General features: G+C 33.6%; 9 protein-coding genes across 9 annotated transcripts; 6 read left to right on the forward strand and 3 right to left on the reverse strand. All coding sequences in view use genetic code 12, as the record gives it.

The window, feature by feature from the left end:
• Nucleotides 1–310: 310 nt before the first annotated feature.
• On the forward strand, nucleotides 311–1972 carry CAALFM_C404980WA (uncharacterized protein; the record flags this gene model as incomplete). Its single annotated transcript, XM_712094.2, has 1 exon — nucleotides 311–1972. The coding sequence occupies one exon, from the start codon at nucleotides 311–313 to the stop codon at nucleotides 1970–1972; it is 1662 nt and encodes a 553-aa protein (XP_717187.1).
• A 94-nt stretch (nucleotides 1973–2066) lies between these two features.
• CAALFM_C404990CA (uncharacterized protein) lies at nucleotides 2067–3467 on the reverse strand (the record flags this gene model as incomplete). The annotated part of the gene is made up of 1 exon (XM_712093.2): nucleotides 2067–3467. One exon carries the CDS (start codon nucleotides 3465–3467, stop codon nucleotides 2067–2069), a length of 1401 nt encoding a protein of 466 aa, XP_717186.2.
• Nucleotides 3468–4549: 1082 nt separating this feature from the next.
• CAALFM_C405000WA (uncharacterized protein) lies at nucleotides 4550–5848 on the forward strand (the record flags this gene model as incomplete). Its single annotated transcript, XM_712092.2, has 1 exon — nucleotides 4550–5848. The coding sequence occupies one exon, from the start codon at nucleotides 4550–4552 to the stop codon at nucleotides 5846–5848; it is 1299 nt and encodes a 432-aa protein (XP_717185.2).
• A 208-nt stretch (nucleotides 5849–6056) lies between these two features.
• On the forward strand, nucleotides 6057–7616 carry CAALFM_C405010WA (uncharacterized protein; the record flags this gene model as incomplete). Its single annotated transcript, XM_712091.2, has 1 exon — nucleotides 6057–7616. The coding sequence occupies one exon, from the start codon at nucleotides 6057–6059 to the stop codon at nucleotides 7614–7616; it is 1560 nt and encodes a 519-aa protein (XP_717184.2).
• A 152-nt stretch (nucleotides 7617–7768) lies between these two features.
• On the forward strand, nucleotides 7769–8140 carry IMG2 (mitochondrial 54S ribosomal protein mL49; the record flags this gene model as incomplete). Its single annotated transcript, XM_712089.2, has 1 exon — nucleotides 7769–8140. One exon carries the CDS (start codon nucleotides 7769–7771, stop codon nucleotides 8138–8140), a length of 372 nt encoding a protein of 123 aa, XP_717182.2.
• A 209-nt stretch (nucleotides 8141–8349) lies between these two features.
• Nucleotides 8350–12801, reverse strand: SSK2 (mitogen-activated protein kinase kinase kinase; the record flags this gene model as incomplete). The annotated part of the gene is made up of 1 exon (XM_712087.2): nucleotides 8350–12801. One exon carries the CDS (start codon nucleotides 12799–12801, stop codon nucleotides 8350–8352), a length of 4452 nt encoding a protein of 1483 aa, XP_717180.2.
• Nucleotides 12802–13686: 885 nt separating this feature from the next.
• Nucleotides 13687–13908, forward strand: CAALFM_C405040WA (ubiquitin-like protein; the record flags this gene model as incomplete). The annotated part of the gene is made up of 1 exon (XM_019475386.1): nucleotides 13687–13908. One exon carries the CDS (start codon nucleotides 13687–13689, stop codon nucleotides 13906–13908), a length of 222 nt encoding a protein of 73 aa, XP_019330931.1.
• A 119-nt stretch (nucleotides 13909–14027) lies between these two features.
• On the reverse strand, nucleotides 14028–15278 carry PPG1 (putative serine/threonine-protein kinase; the record flags this gene model as incomplete). Its single annotated transcript, XM_712086.2, has 1 exon — nucleotides 14028–15278. The coding sequence occupies one exon, from the start codon at nucleotides 15276–15278 to the stop codon at nucleotides 14028–14030; it is 1251 nt and encodes a 416-aa protein (XP_717179.1).
• A 1351-nt stretch (nucleotides 15279–16629) lies between these two features.
• Nucleotides 16630–18651, forward strand: CDL1 (Cdl1p; the record flags this gene model as incomplete). The annotated part of the gene is made up of 1 exon (XM_712084.2): nucleotides 16630–18651. The coding sequence occupies one exon, from the start codon at nucleotides 16630–16632 to the stop codon at nucleotides 18649–18651; it is 2022 nt and encodes a 673-aa protein (XP_717177.2).
• Nucleotides 18652–18683: the final 32 nt, after the last annotated feature.

Raw genomic sequence — 18683 nt, forward strand, 5'->3', positions numbered from 1 at the left:
TATATTTAAATAGGAGCACATAGACCAAGCAGCGTTACTATTTTAAACACCAATATTCTCAGTGTTGTTGTAATTGTTTCTGTTTCTATGTGTGTTGTTAATATGTGGGGCAGGAACAACAACCACCAAAAACCCGAGCGAGGAAATCAAATCAAGAGTTAGACCCCTAACTAACTCAAAAGGACACGCAAAATAATAAAAGCTTGAAAAAAACCACCGTATAAATATATAAATAAATACTTTACCAACCAACGTTTCCCCTTTACATATTACACATTCTGTTTTTCTTGGGATCACCTAGACTTTCCATATGTCAGAAAACCAACAATTCTCTGTTTCTGACTCAACAGAAAACAAACTAAACTATCGTCATGCTGCGTTTGATGAAGAAAATAATGGTCTTTTACCATTAGCCAACAAAAACCTAAAACCGAAACATACCTTGACCTCCTCCACCACCACCCCGAATCACCATCAGAATGCTAAAAAATCATCCCATTTAGCACCTCAAGATAGAAAAGCATTTATTATATTAGTATTATTATATGTTTTACAAGGTGTACCTGTTGGTCTTGCATTTGGATCAATTCCCTTTATATTGAAATCTAAATTGACTTATTCTCAAGTGGGGATTTTTTCATTAGCAGCATATCCTTATTCATTAAAATTGATTTGGTCTCCATTTGTAGATAGTATATATCTGAAAAAATGGGGTCGAAGAAGATCATGGATTATACCGATTCAAACCATTTCTGGGATAATGTTGATTTTATTAGGGACACAAATAAATGATTTAATGGAAAATCCAAAAAATTATTTAACTTTAATAACAATGGTGTTTTTCATATTGATTTTATGTTGTGCTACTCAAGATATTGCTGTTGATGGATGGGCATTAACTTGTTTATCACCAGAAAGTTTATCATATGCTTCAACGGCACAAACTATTGGAATCAATACTGGGTATTTTTCAAGTTTTACAATTTTTTTAGCATTAAGTTCTCCTGATTTTGCTAATAAATATTTACGATCTACTCCTTTGGATGTCGGGTTATTTTCATTGGGTGGTTATTTGAAATTTTGGGGGTGGATGTATTTGATTGTTACTGGTATTATTTGTCTTGTCCCTGAAGATCCTCCACATTTGGTCAATATCAATAGAGATCGATTAGCTAAAGAAAAGGGACTTTATAATTCCACAAGTTGGCAAGATTTAGTCAATGTCTATAAATCAATGTATGAAGTTTTGAAATTACCTAATGTTCAAACATTTGTTATAATCTTATTAATTGCAAAATTGGGATTTCAAGTAAATGAAGCCGGTACTAATTTGAAATTATTAGAAAAGGGGTTATCAAAGGAAGATCTTTCTATAACTGTGCTTATTGATTTCCCATTTGAAATGATATTTGGATATTATGCCGGTAGGTGGTCTACAGGTAAAGCTCCATTAAGACCTTGGCTTTGGGGGTTCATGGGGAGATTAGTGGCAGCATCATTGGCACAATTGATTGTTTATTTTTTCCCAAAAGATGGTAAAGTTTCAACAACTTATTTTATAATGATTATCTTGCAACATTTATTAGGATCATTCATGTCGACAATCCAATTTGTGTCACTTTGTGCATTTCATACCAAGATTGCTGATCCAGCTATAGGTGGAACATATATGACAACATTAAACACTTTATCCAACTATGGAGGTACGTGGCCAAGAATATTTATTTATTATTTGATTGATAAAATTACCATCAATAAATGCATAACCGATAAAGGATATATTATGTTAACATCAGAAGAGGCTAAGGAACAATGTACTTATTCTGGGGGTAAAGTTGAAACTGTAAGAGATGGATATTTTTATACAAATGCATTATGTATATCATTGGGGATTGTGATTTTTTTCTGGGTTAAAAAGAAGGCAACTTATCTTCAGAGTTTACCAAATACTGCCTGGAGGGTATCGAAATAATAATAGAGATAACTACATACATATATATATACATATTCAGTTGCTTTAACAGGAAAAAAAAAGTAAACTACGGTTTTGTAATTAGACTTCTATTCTAGGTATCTATAGAACCATAATACATGTTGGTCGAACCAATAACAACACTTCCATTTGTCCCTTCTCTAGATGAATGTGAATGTGAATGTGAATTTTTATTTTTATTATTATTACTATTATAATAATCATCAGTCAAAAAATCAATGGGCAGAAATGGAATTTTTGAGCCATCCATTAGTTTTTTATTGACACTAGAAATATTACCAATTATACTTGGTATTAAACTAGTAGCAGAACCAACAGAACTACTAGTTAGACTTTGAGGGATGATTTTCAGTTGAGGGTTTTGATGCAGATTAAAACGGTGAAACAGTTGATATCTAGCACTTGAACTAACAATATAATGCTGTGGTGGTGGAGGTGTTGCCATTGATACCGCTATTGCAGTTGATGATGGTATCAAAGATTCGTCTAACAACAGGGTTTGTTCACCTGGTGATTTCACCAATTTTCTTCCTCGAGATTGATTTGATTTAATAGGATGGATCAGGTTGGAAAAATGGAGGCTAGAAGTGATTGAAGGTACCGATGCTGAAAATGCTAGTTCTTGCTGTTTGTGTTTGTGTTGTTCAAACGATTGGTAGAATACTAATGGCTGATTCTTGACATACCATTGTGGCTGTTCATCTATATCAACAGTGTCATTTTCATGAGCGGATATGTGTTTCCGATATAGCCAAAATTGATATAACAATGCCCCATCCATTAACACAATAACAAGACTACCAATTAAAAATATCTTGATAGACAATACATTATAAAGGTTTGTATCTGTTACAATCGATAGTAGATTAAATATTGTGCCCAAGACGGTAAAGAGAACCATGTATAATGAGAGTCCCGTAGTAGATTTTCTGATATAGTTGCGCCTTATTTGAGGTATTCTCAGTATTATGTATAGGAAACAGCACACTATGGGTAAAATTTGAACCCAATCAAAATGAACAGGAGATGTTTGTTTCTGGTGGTGGTATTCTGGTTGCTGTGCCTTGATATTCATAGCCAGGACAAGATCTGTTACGAACGCAGCACCCAATATTCGATCGACCAATGTTGGCTGTTGTTGTTGTTGTTGAGGTGGTGGTGGTGGAGACACTGGCTTTTTAAAATATCGTGAATAATAAAAGTATTGTGAAATTATTATTAGATCTAGTATTATCATGTATACTAACAAAATAGAATATGGAGAATCTTTAATCAGAATTTGATATGTTAGATTTATGATATCCGCAAGAAATGTTAATCCGACAAATGAAATTGATAATGAAACATCCCTACGTTTATGATTTAGAATTATTTGTGGTATCTGGGTGAATAGCCATATTGTTAAAGATATGATACTTGAAGTCTTTGATATGTTGGACAAGAAGTTGTCAAATAATCGTAGGGAATGTGTCATATCAAGTTGATAGGTATTTATATAGGTAAGTTTTTGTTTTTGCAATATTTCAGAACCAATACTATATTCTCATTAAAGAACTAGATATGAGTTGAATGTGTCGATAATAAGGATTATAATTTAGTTTTGAAAACTTGGTGAAAGAAAAAAGGGAGTGCAAGATTCATAAATTTTTGAATGTTGAGTTGAGATGGAATTTTTTTTTTTCAGATTCATTTTCTAATTATATATAATGTCAAATTAGTAAAAGTTTAGATAGAACAAAATGTGATAAGAGTTTTGATAACAGATAATGAAAAGTTAATCTATAAAATAAGATTTTGTTATCAATATACGATTCTACTTGTTGAGTAGTCAAAATATCAAACCTTCAACTCTTGTCAGTTTTTTATTTTGTGTCGGGATTTGTTGTTTATCGTAATGGTTGGAATGTGTTGATAAGGAGCAATAGTTGATAGAAAATACTTGCTGTTTTTCTCTTGGTGCACACTTATTATTATAGTTACTGACACATTATACTCTACTCTGTAGCAGGTGTTAGTATCGTTGTTAAGCGGCGTTATAACTCAATTATATTATATTAGTTTTCGTGGCGATTGATTAAGAGGTGGTGTGACTGATAAGCAACCAGTCCTGATAATAATATTAATTTTCCTTCTCACTAACAATTTCAGCGCTACCAAATAAGATACGGGGAACAAGATCGTATTATTTTCAACATTAGCTTTCATTACCTGGCTCCTTATTTCTGACACTATCCTTCGCAACACTTTGTAAACTACAAGAGCTATATAACAATTGGATTTAGTAGTATGATACCATTTGGTTGATGTCCAACCAACCAATAGCACACGACTCAATCTACCACACACAAAAAAAAAATAATTCTTACATCAAGAAGAAGAGACACGTTGAAATGAAATCACGAAAACAACAACTCCACTCCACACACACTGACAAAGATTTTTTTTTTTTTTTTTCATTGTTAACCAACAACAGCAAGCAAATATGGTAAACACACTTTAACCATAAACAGTTTAACGACATACAAATGAGATAATCTATACTATTTCAGCAACAACATGGTTTTATTAGGAGATATTATACAACTGCAACAGAACTTTTCTAATCTAACAACTTCAATACCAAGTTTAGATAATCTAATATTTCAAACTCAAGTGAAAAACAAGATTTATGATGTTCAGTCAGCACCTAGTTGTAATGGCATGTATATGGTATTGTGCGCGTTAATGGCATCACATTTGAGAGAGAATAGACCTATAGTATTAATTGATACAATGAACAAGTTCCCTTTACAATTTCTTAAACTACAACCACATTTTCAACAGTCTTGGTTAGATAATATCACTTATTATAGATGTGATACATTTGCTAAATTATACTCGACATTGATTGATGTGACGATACCGTCTGACACTATACTTATAATAAACGAATTTCATCAATTGTTGCAAGTGTATAAATTGGAATTATCTTCGATATATGAAGATCTTATACTAAAACATCACATTGAAATTAACGATACATTTATTAACAATAAAAAAACTCAAGACAAGGATCCATTACCTGAACTACCTAGCAATTCAGACCTTTTAAAATCAAGTCCAATTGTAAAATACGAATCACATGTGAATTCATTAATAACTAATTTGAAAAATAAATGTATAAATCTGAATGCAATGGTATTTTTATTAGGGTATTTGGACACAAAATACCGACCCTACAAAGCAGCAACAAAGCAAGAATTAGTAGAATCATTCAATTCGATGTCGCCGACACCGTCCTCATCTTCACTTTCCTCATTTAGTGAAAAGGGAAGAGTTGTATTATCACCATTTAAAACTCACAAAAGTCTTGATATCAAGTTAATCTTCTATCATGATTGGTATCATAATTCACCACATTTTAGAAATCAATATTGCAAAACAACAAATTCAGAGAAAACCACCCCCACCACCACAATCGATGAATACCAATTGAGATTAGTATATGCGGCACAAATTATGATGTTTCAGATGAATTCATCTTCTACTACTAATTCTTCGAATCCTGTTTTTTTTGATGCTGATAATGAGTTTTACAGTCAAACGTCCGATAACACATATGACGAGCTTTTTGACAACCACAGCAATAATAAACAAAATCACTATACTATGATAGATTTAAATCAACAATACACAGTTCCTGATATTTCATCTTCTCCCAACGTTGAAGATCTTACAATGCTAAATGCAACCAATGCTGAATGCAGTTTTATAGTTGAAAAAATCGGAACCCCTACAGCTATAGACACTCATGATATAATAGAAGATTCGGAAGACGAATTACCTATAATCAGTACAAATAGTATGTCAACTTAGAGTATTCAAATAATGTATAGATCAATATAAATTGTTACGTCTGCTTTTTTCTTTTTCTTTTTGGTGGTGGTGATGCTTTTTTTTTTTCAATTGCATCTCATCGTGCGCCAAACTATTTTAATATTTTTTTTAATCATTTAACAAACCCATTCTATTTAAGAAATCTAAGTGTATTTTAATTTGAGTCAACACACATAAGCAACTAGACATGGCTACAGTTATACCACCACCTTCTAAGAAACAAAAGAGGGAAGCACAAAAAGTCCGTGAGTTGGATCTTATACCAAAAGATTTGCCAAATGTCCTTATCAAATTTCAAGCCTCAGATACAGGTGAATCAACTGGTGGTTCAATTCGAGTTCCTGGTGGAATCACTGAAAAACAATTAGAAGAATTATTGAATAATTTACAAGGTGAATCTGATGATCCAGTTCCATATACATTTTCTCTTTTGAATAGCGATGAAAAAGATACCACCAATAATAATAATAAACTAATTGATATTAAAGATGATTTATATCATTCAGTATTAAAACCAGGAATCAAAACAACTGAAGATTTCTTAACATTAGTATATACCCCAAGGGCCATTTTTAAAGTTAAACCAATCACACGTTCAAATGCAGCAATTGCAGGACATGGATCCACTATTTTATGTTGTGCATTTGCTCCTAATGATTCCAGTCGTATGTGTTCAGGAGCTGGTGATTCTACTGCTCGTATATGGGATTGTAATACCCAAACTCCATTGCATACATTGAGTGGCCATTCAAATTGGGTATTATGTGTCACTTATTCCCCCGATGGGAAATTAATTGCCACGGGTTCAATGGATAATACTATAAGATTATGGGATGCTACCACGGGTAAGCCAGTGGGGAAACCACTTTTGGGGCATTCTAAATGGGTCAGTTCCTTGAGTTGGGAACCTTTACATTTAGTTAAAGCCAATGATAATCCACGTTTAGTTTCTGGTTCCAAAGATGGAACTGTTAAAGTTTGGGACACCACAACAAGAACTTGTACCATGACATTAAGTAGTCATACTGGAGCTGTTTCTTGTGTTAAATGGTCTGGTTCAAACATTGTTTATAGTGCGTCTCATGATAAAACCATCAAAGCTTGGGATATAAGTGCTAATGGCAAATGTATTCAAACTTTGAAAAGTCATGCTCATTGGGTTAATCATTTATCATTATCCACTGATTACGTTTTACGTAAAGGTGGGTTTGATCATACATCAACCAGGACCACCCAAATTTCACCAGAAGAATTACGTGCTCGTGCTTTACAACAATATGAAAAAGTAGCTAAATTAAATGGATCAATTAGTGAAAGATTAGTTACTGCTAGTGATGATTTTACAATGTATTTTTGGGAACCATTGAAATCATCAAAACCTATTTGTCGAATGACGGGACATCAAAAACTTGTCAATCATGTTAATTTCTCACCTGATGGAAGATTTGTTGTTTCAAGTTCTTTTGATAATTCTATTAAACTTTGGGATGGTATTAGAGGTACATTTATTTCTACACTTCGAGGTCATGTTGCTCCAGTTTATCAAACTGCTTGGTCCGCTGATAATCGTTTATTGGTAAGTTGTTCCAAAGATACTACTTTGAAAGTATGGGATATCCGAACTAAAAAATTGAGTGTCGATTTACCAGGCCATTCTGATGAAGTTTATGCAGTTGATTGGAGTTTAGACGGTAAAAGAGTGGCTTCTGGTGGTAAAGATAAAATGATTAGATTATGGTCCCATTAAAAGAAAATAGTAGTTTATAGTTATTGTACCCAATAACACGACCTTAAATATTTATAACCAAAAAAATTTTTTTTTTATTCTTCGTACGATATAACCAAAGTATACATATTCAATTTATATTTATTTACCTGTCAAAAAAACACCTTATTATCATGAGACCAAGTAGTATATTATCAAAAATCCATATAAAGACTCCTAAACCGGAATTCCAATTATTTCAATTTCCTAAATTATCAGAAATATCATATAAAGAATTACCTAATAATGGATTTGGAATAAATAATTATTATATTCCTAAAACTAAATTTAATCATTGGCCAGTTTATATCAAGATTCAAAATACTAAAATCACTACTGAAATCAAAAGAGTAGAAGGTGATTTATTAAAATTACGTCAAGATTTATTAAATTTTAATCCGAATTATAAATTAACCATTAATTCAACTGCAGGAATTATTAATATCAAAGGTGATGTTGTTGAAGAAATTAAGAGTTATCTTGATAAAAATTCTAGTTCAACTTAATAAATAAGGGGGAGAATAGAGTCATAGAAATATCAAATATAGCATTTTTTATCGTATCTTGTAAATATACATTCACATATATAAACATATATTTTTGGATTATCCAAAAGGAAGATTACTATAATCTAGCGAAATAAAGAAAATTAATAGAATAAGCTCTGGTTTCCCTCTATAAATTTATCGACCCCTCCTAAAAAAAACCTCTGATTTTATTCTGAAACCGGACCTGCAACCTCTGATAATGGTGTAGTTGTAACATCGGAATTTCCAAATGCCATATGTCTGATTTCAACCATCCATGGATCAGCTAGTAATTCAACAGCACTTGGTCTCTTGGTAGGATCATGTTCAAGACAACGTGCTAAAAAGGTTCTCCCTGGTTCACTCAATTGTTCAGGTGACGGTAATTGTGGTTTGTGACCAGCAGCTATATGATACATGATAGCCCATTCATTATCCAAGTTTGCCCATGGTCGTCTTCCAGTAGCCATCTCTAACACACAACATCCCAAAGACCAAATGTCAACAACACCACTTCTATCAGTAGACGTCCCTGTAATGGCTTCTGGTGACATATACATCGGTGTACCCGTCATTGAATTCAAATTATTATGGCCATCACGTTTAACCGATTTACGGAGTGAAGAATTAGTCATTCCACCAATGGTTCTTCCATTACTAGCTATAACTTTAGCAGCACCAAAATCAACATACTTGATTACTCCATTGTGATCCAACAAAACATTTTCAGGTTTGATATCACGATGCACAACACCTGATTGATGCAAATAAGCCAACCCTTCTAACATTTGTAAAGCGTAAACTTGAATAACCATCTCGTCTTCAATTCTACCATGAGTCAATAATCCAGCAAGTGATCCACCCTCACAGAATTCCATGAAAATGTAAACTTTATCACGATGGACTTCAACACCAAAGTATTGTACCACATTTGGGTGATTTAACATTTCTAATACTGTCATCTCTTCTTTAATCAGGGGCACAATAGTTTTAACCGATTGACTATCATGGAACGTAATTTCCTTGACAGCCATAACCCCACCAGTATCCAAGTTGACTGCTGAAAACACTTGACCAAAAGTACCACGTCCAATACATGCTCCCTTTTGCCATCTGATTGAAACGCTTGAAAATGACGATGCCAATAACGTGAGAAATTGATACTCCAGATCACTAACATCCAATACACGTCCAATTGATTGGAATTCTTCTTGCAAATTACGTCGCCGTTCTTCAATTTTATTGATCTGTCCCATGACTTCCTCGTGATAAACTTTGTTCAAATACTCATCGTCATTCTGGGAACTAGCAATATTATGACGTTGTGCTGTCCATTTCAATAATTTATTCTTTTCTGCCTCACTTGATCTAGCTCCCATAATATCGAAATGAGAAATCAATAACGACATACAACGAGCAACTTTGACTTTTAATTTTGTAAACTGTTCCTCGGTTAATAAGAATATATTGATACCACGAATCATCTCCATAGAAAATTCTAAAGCCAACACACACCATCTGAAAGTTTTCCTATCCGTTGGAATACAATCGTCACAAATAAAACTGACCCAATCAATTGATAATTGTATCATTTTCATAATAATGGTCGATTTCCGTTGCGGGTCAAGCGTTCTGACCGAATTCTTACCGTAATCACGGGCGTAAATAAAATAACTATTAATCAATGCTTGATATTCTCCCACTGGGTCAAGTTCAGCAATTCTCGTTTTGATTACCTGTACCGATTCCAACACTGATGAGCACATTTTGAAAACTACTCGATTCATTTTCTTCAACTCTTGATTCACTTTCGCCAAGGAACATCGATATTCTACTTGTTTAAGTCCAGCATTACCAAGGGAAACTTCGCTTGCAACTTCCAAAAACCTATTGCGGACAATATGAAGATCATAATATGATAATTTCGAGACTAACAATAATTCGCCATTTTTCATATCGGTAATTGGAACCGAATCAATATCAACATTAACGACAAGACCATCCCATACAATTGGTTTCATAGGACATAATGCCAAAACATAAGCATAAGCACCGTTTGAATCATCATAGGAATCAAGATCGTCATCATTATACCGTAAATGCTCTTCACTACCAGAACGTATCAAGTGCAACAAATCAGTGAAATGCAGATTATCAGTACTTGGATCCAATCCAACACAAGATCCCGTTAAAATTTTCAAAATCTCTTGTTCGTTACCTAATAGCTCAGGACTGGCAAAAAAATAAGTCCCCTGAGTTTCAACCGTCCCAGTATAGACCAAAAAATGATTGGAACTACGGAGAATCTCTAACAATGTCTTGGTGCAGTTTGATTGAGACGGTATATCAAACACTACCGAGTTTTTGAAATCTCGGGATATTTCTCCCATAAAACGAGCCAACTTACGTCGTAATTGACCAAAATTCTCCGACGTTGAACTGTACCAACGGATCAAGTCTTGTGGGACTCCATTATAAGTAGGCTCTCTAATCTGATGATTAAAATATGCCATCAATCGGTGAATCAATCTCAGGGCAAGCATGGTGATCTCTTCAGCTACCACTACACTACCACCATCAACATAGTGTCCTAATGGTTTCAAAAAATTCCATGCTTCTTCCAACTCCTCTGGTTCTTTAAATGTTCGGAACGTTGTTGGCGAACGCGAACTATCTAATAATTTTCTATTAAGTAACACCAAAAAGTAACGAACACATCGTAATATAACGTTATCAAAATCCTCAAGTTCGCTATCAAATAAATCACTGATCAACCATTTCCTATCCTCATCAGGCTCTTTATATTCCAGGATCCCACTTTTAACTTCTAAGGCAACAGTTATATAACTCTTAAAATCATCAAGCATTTGATCAATCATCATTAATGTGGGGTTCTGTAACTTCATAGCGTACCCTAATCTCACAATAACAATTTCTTTAATTAATCGAACGGGGATAATACATATTTGCAACAAATCATGCAAATAATCAGGCAATTTCATATTTTCAAATATGACACCTAATCTAATATAAGTGTCTTTAGATTTAATCATCCATGGGGCTATTGGTTTAAAAATTCTTTTCCTGAAAATTGTTTGCACATCTTTTTCTTTCATCAATCTTTCTGCTAATGATTTGTTATCTTCATCAAATATTTTTTTCACAATCTTACTAGTTGAAGTAGCAGCATTGGAAGATGAAACTTCCACGGGAGATTTAGTAATGTCCAATTCATCATTTCCTATCCATAAACGTAAAGATTTGGTTTCTCTGCTTATGGCATCAGTAATAGTCAACCATGCTGTCAAGGCATCAATTCTATTCTGGAACTCTTCACTTCGGCATGCTGGTTTATCACTATACATATCTTCCAATGTTTTCCACAAGCTACATGCCTGATCATATCTATCCAAAATAGTCTTGACTTGATCTCTAATTGGATTGTCGGTAGAGTTTTCATAATCAATTTCAAATTTCATCACATCATCAATCAACTGATCTACCAAAGTTCTTCTATAAGCGACGATTTTACGTTGTTCATCTTCAGTTCGGTTAAAGATTTTGGCTCTAATTCCAAACCATAAATTCTCTTTGAAAGTGGCATGCAAATAAGATTCTTGTGTACTGTCGGGATTATTAATATTGATGATTTTCGTTTTTTCACTACGAACTACATCACCTGTTAACACTGAAGTTAACATTGATTGCCATTCCAATCTTTCAATAATTGCTGGATCATCAGTGTCATCGGTGTTTAAATTGGCAATTTTTCTCAAATTAACATTGGAATTCTTCATTAATGATAGAGCCATGCTATAGTCAATCTGATATTTATCGTCATCTATAGCTGCTAACAAATTAGCATTATCACCACCGTCAAAGGAAGAGTGCTCTTCATCATCATCATCTTCGTCATCGTTATCATCTGCCTTCGAGACTTCATGAGCACCAGGTATACCTTTTGAGTAATAATCATCAACTGATTGATTTCTCATTTTACGTAAATACGCCTTTTCTTGAGCTAAATACTGTGAGCTCAGTTGAGAACTTGTGCTGCCTATACCATGTTGCTGTTTAGTAAATGATCTTGACCTAGTGTGTCCCTCTTTGGAATGACGACCTGGCGATTTCTCTCTTGATTTTCCTGCTGGTAACACCAAGTTAAAATACTTACCGTTGGCTGGTGGAGAACTTATTGCGGGTGTCGTTGGTGAGCTAATAGGGGCATTCGAATCCACATTGTTATTAGAGTTACTATCGGAAGTAACACCAGTATTGATGGTGTTGTTGGCATTAACATTTCTTGAACTATGACTTCTTGTATAATTACCGTTGTAGCTTGGTCCTCGATTAAGAGGAGGTAAAGAATCTCTATGAATGTCCGGATTACTATTTCTCGATATAATAGATGGTCGTTTATCACTGTCTGAAGATGTATTATTCAGGGAATGTTTTCTTAAAAGTGAAGACTTCCTGCTTGAGGTGGAAATTGGTTGTTGTTCCGCAAACGTGACTCTATGATGGGTATGAGTTGAACTTATATCTTTACCAGTCTCTTTATTGTCATTATTGTCATTATTTTTTTGATTAATCAAAGTAGAATCCAGATTAGATTCATTGGTTGGAGGAATATCTGACATTATAAGATAATTATAAATTGTAAATTAATTGGGCCCTTTTCCAATTGAACTATTAGCAGTAGTAGTTGTGAAATGTATTCTATTAAATATTTAACAGTTGTTCAATTAAAATATAATCGAATTATCCAAAATAAATGAAAAACACTCTGTTGTAATTAATGAAATATTGAACCCAAAAACAAAGTAAACCTGTTAATTAACGAGGAAAAGAAAAGAAAATGAAAAAAAAAAAATAGAAAAAGAAACCCGAATTAATTAATAATTATAACAATAATACAATAAACTAAGTTAAGCTAAGAGTAACTCGGTATCTAAATTATTGATAATTAAAAATTTAAAAAGAATTTCTGTTATTTAATTTTCAAGGCGTATATGATGATTTAAGTTGGGTTTGATAATTATTGGTTGTAAAGAGTTTCTTTAAAGTACAAAAAAAAAAAAATATCAACAACAACAATAACAAAGTTAACAGGGGGAAGGGTTTTCAATTTGCAATAAATTTCGTGGGATAAAAATATATATCTAAAGGAGTGAATAGGAATTTAATTGACAAAAATGAATGAATGAATGAATGAATATCTTCTAATTAGTTGAAGTATTAATTCAAAGATGATTGGAAGTGTTGTAATAGAAAAGAAAGAAAAAAATAGGACAACCAAAATTTCTACTTGCTGCCACTTATTCATTATTTAGTAGTGCCTTTTTTTTAGTCTTCCCGCAGGTGCTGAATGTGTGTGTACGTGTGTGTACCACTTTACAAATAACACCAAATAGAGTAGTGTACAATTAACGCAAATATTTTCTACTATTTATTCTCTTTCGCTACAATCTTCATCACTAACAAACTACTACTACTACTACTACACACCACATATTTAACCAAAGATGATTGAAATACAAGCTAATGATAGATTAGGTAAAAAAATCAAATTGAAATGTCTTGAAACTGATACAATTGGAGATGTTAAAAAAATACTTGGATTACAAATTGGTACTCCGCTGGAAAAGATTATTTTAAAGAAAGGGTACCAAGTTTATAAAGATCATATTACTTTAGATGATTATGAAATACATGATGGGTTCAATTTTGAATTATATTATGGTTAATTCAACTTAAACAAACATAAAAAACACAAAAATTATTATTATTAATTAATATTACAACATTCTATACACATAATATATATATAATCAAAATAAACCAATACAAAACGGAAAATTATAAATTACAAGAAATACTCAACTTGTTGACGTTTAGGTCGTTCTTGGAAGAAAGCGGCAAAGAAGTCCCCCTTATTATTATTACCACCACTACCACTAGTATCATCAGACGTTGACAATTCATCATCAAAATTAATACCATTAACACTTTTACCTTGCAAAGTATCTTCATCATTTTCTTTAGATGCTTCAAAAACATTGAAAAATTGTCCCGGTAGCACTCCTTGTTGTTTGTGTAACCGGGAACTATTATTAAATCGATTTCTGTAGTCGTTATAATCATCATCATCATCACCGAACAGTTCAAAAGAGGTATTCACCCCTATGAATTCACCATTAATACTACTGATTTCGCCATCAGAACCATTTGTAGGATCTTTACTATCATAGTTTGAGTGTAGGATTTCTAAAACACTCGCTTTATTACCACACCGATAGCAGTAGTTTGGTGCACTCCAAACAGTTAAACATTTCCCCTTCCAATAACTCGTATACCCTTCATTACACAATTGATGAGCTCTAATCATTTGCACCAAATTATTATCCTGACAGAACTTATCAATGACATCATTACCAAATAAATAACCAGCACCACGAGGACTCAATTTAAAATCCAGTATGGCAACGTCAGGATCACTCCACACTAAATCTGCCATAATCCCATCGTGAGGGATTTCTCTAAATCTATCGACTGCTCGTATTTGATCCAATTGTTGACAACTGGGGGATAACCCACCGTGACATGCAAATATCTTGCCATCTATAGTAGCCCCTAATGGTAAATAATCAAACAAATCAGTAATGAATGTCCATACATCGGCTGACCCTTGATATTTGTTTAAGACTTCGGTATAAAATCCATAATTAGTAGTGATTGTTCTTGATTCATGATTACCTCGTATTAAAAACACTCTTTCTGGATATCTCAATTTTAAAACTAATAACAATGATATAGTTTCCACTGAATAATAACCACGATCAACGTAATCACCCAAGAATAAATAATTAGTTTGAGGCGGTGATCCTCCAATTTGGAATATTTCTAATAAATCATGATATTGTCCATGAATATCACCAACTACCGATATTGGTGATTGTAGCGATATTATATTTGGAGTCTGTAATAATTCTGTTTTTAAAGTATGACATAATTGTTGAATGGTCTCTGGAGGAAGGATTTTCGGTGGTTTATGATCTAATAATTGCTCTAGACAATAATCTAAATCGGAAATTGGTATTTTGAACGGCACCGTCATTTAATACCCACATATAATGAACGACAGCCAACAAAAAAAAATAGTATTATTGTATATATTTTCTTTGAATAGATTTTGTTAAATGTGTACCCACGTGCTTTGATAACAATGGATTGGGTAGTGGGCGATCGTTGTAGATGATTCTGGTGGGATGTATTATGGGGGGTAGGAGATACACTTCTTTTTGGGGGAATTTACAGCCTTATCTTGAAAGCCAAATGAAATAATCTAGCCTTGTGCCTAATAATATTGGTGGTCCACTCAGATTAGGAAGAATGAATGATATTGCAGTACAAACAAAAAAAGAAAAGAGAGCTGAAGAAAAAAGAAGTTTATAAGAGTACTGTAATAATATGTGGAGTATCTATTGGTTGATTAAAAACTGGTCGAGCTTTAGTGATAAGTTTTATTTTGAGTTTTCTCTTAAGATTGAGAGTTCTGTTTTTTTGGTTTTCTCAAAATTTTTTTTTTCGTGTCAATGATCCCAGAAAAAGAAAAAGGGCATTTTCTCTTTTTGGTTGGATGCGTGGGTGGGGGTGGGTTTGTGGGGGTTTGCCAGGGCCAGGTAGTTAGGGCGCATTGTTAATCCCCGACTGAGACCAGTCCCAACGCGACCCGAGACAATAACATCGGCAATATCAAAGTCGTGTTCTCATCAAATGAACCAACTCATTATTCCATTATTATCTACGTAACTGATGATGCTACCATCCTACGTTCTTGCAAAAAATAGACAGGTGAATTGGTTCACAGATCCCTTGCCTTAGATAGAGGTAGTTTTGCTGTTTTAACCTAATTGAAGAATCTACAGATTGGTTTGGACAACCCTATTTAGTAAATGCCCATCTTTATACGAACTAGACCAACCCATTCAATTACATCTGATAAGCTTGACAGCTTTCTTCTCCTCTACCATAGAATGACAAGTTTGAAATATTATCCTTCAAATATAATTCTTATAATTCCCACCAAAGTGATCGGTTTCAAAGAATATGGGTGGCAGTTTTTGTCGTTTGCACTACCTCACGAAGTTGTACTTTCCAATTTTTTTTTTTCACTACTGATCATCATTGCCTAAACTAACAGACTACTTGTTGTTGTTGCCATAAAAACCAGAGTACCTATTTAAGATATTCAACTTCTATACATCAACATATATATAAAAAAGGTGTTAGTTGTATATTAGCAAAGATCTCGATTTTTATATTCTTTTCTTCCCACCTTTTTATTCCTCTTGTTTTTTTTTTATCTTTAACTACATCTCGCATCAAATACAACTGAGTATTATCCCAAAAACTACTTCATTACAAAACAATATTAATATCACGATCAACACTGCATATTCCAAAAGATGTCTTTTGATAAATCAAAATCATTATTAACTGTATGTGATGATTTGACTCAAGTTAAGGGGAATGTTTCTCAGTTCCAAGCAATGGTTAACAATATCATTAGTAAAGCACCAACGAGAGAAGAATATGAAAAGCTATTGAAAACTATTCGTCTTGGTGAAGCACCTGGTGAAACTAAACAAACAATTGAGAGACTAGAGCAATTGATAACTGTCCTGCAAACAAAAATTGCCGTTCGATTAAAAGAATTATTTCTAGCTGGATATTTGCCACTTTTAACATCATTATCCAAAATTAACTTTAAATCCAATATTGAAGATCAATTTGTGTCTTATTTTATGGATTATAACCCAGCATTACCAAGTAATGTTGTTCAAGATTTGAGAGTACTTCAAGGGAAAAAGGCTGATTCCCTTACAGCACCTATTGATATCATTTCCTATCCTCCAACTTTGCCCGCCATTAATAGTACTATACTTTTGCTTAGGATCATGACCGATAGATCGTATCGTCAACCTCTGGATTTTATTGAACTGTCATCTAATGATTATAATAAAAGTCATAATGGAAGATTGGTTTTAAGAGGACGAGCAATCATGCAACTTTGTCTAGTTGAAGTATTGGAAGAGAGTTACTCTCGGTTACTTGACGAAGATATACAATTTATTAGTCATAAATTGATGGCACCAATTATTTTAACCAAGTTTGCATTTGGTTATAATTTGGTTGATCATTTAAAGTACAATGTCTCCGTTGATGCTGATTACGAAGAAAAATTGCAAATCATTGGCAATATATTTTTGGCATATATGGGTGGACTCAAAACCGAGGGATATGACTTGAGTGATTTGAAATTATTTGTCAAAAGATTATATGAACCAGTAATTGCCGACTACATGAACAAGAACGATGTTTTATCAAAAGTTGCTCTTGTGGAATTGGATCTTTTATTTAAACTGATAACTAATTTGTTGTATCTTCCTCGAGAGAATATTCGATACGAAATTATTCAAGTTGAATCTGATCCTCATGTGGCTAGAATCTTGGTGGATAATGAAGAATTAGGGTCCGGGGTATCATCAGTAAGTTTTGAAGAAGCCAAATGTCGAGCCGCTCAAGATATTTTGAATGATCACAACCGGATAAGAAAAATATGGGAGATTTTGAAAAATAATCATACGAAGAATAATACCACTGAGACGACCACGACCACGACAACTATTAAAACAGAGAAACCAGAAACAATCATGCAAATCCCCATACAACAAGCACCTCCAACTATGAATTCTCATATAGGTACACCTGTTGTTGAGCAAGCTACCGCTAATATTGCCAGTGTGAATGCAGGATCACCTCCAATGCAAAATCATACAGCAGCTATATCACCATCGTTGGCAAATGCAACAGCAAGACAAACTTCACCTCAATTTACAATGCAGCCACCGTCCCAACAACAACAACAACAACCATTTGCATTTGCACAACCACAACGTTACCCTGGTGTTGCCTACCAAACACCATTTCTACAACAACCACAACAACCACAACCATACGTAAACTCACCCATGGAATACTTTCATCCAATGCAGCAACAAAATCCACATGCCCAGCAAGCAACAGCACATTCGCCACCACCACAATTATCACAACAACCGCAACCTCAATCTCAAGCACAACCGCCTTCCAATGGAGGGCCATTATATGACCAACCTTCTACCAGTATGAATAGTGAACAGATTTATGTTGATCAATATGGTATACCACATTTAGGAACTGCATGTAAGAATGTTGATACTAATGCTAGAAATGATTTATATTCCAAATTGGGTAAAGCAAAAATTGCTACCCCTGAATATGAGGATAAAATATCACCTGAAAAAGTCTATCACGTTCTTGTTCTGGCTAAAGGTATTTATTTAGGTGGTGGATATGATTTGAATAAGAAATTAGCTGCTCAGAAAGCGGCCATGTGTGCATTGGCTAATAAAGTGAAATTATCTGAATTAGGATTGTACTCATAAAGTTTGAAGAGTAAGAAGGGTTGAATCTTGTC

The sequence above is a fragment of the Candida albicans genome, chromosome 4 (assembly GCF_000182965.3).
Source record: "Candida albicans SC5314 chromosome 4, complete sequence".
Lineage (NCBI taxonomy): Eukaryota > Fungi > Ascomycota > Pichiomycetes > Serinales > Debaryomycetaceae > Candida > Candida albicans.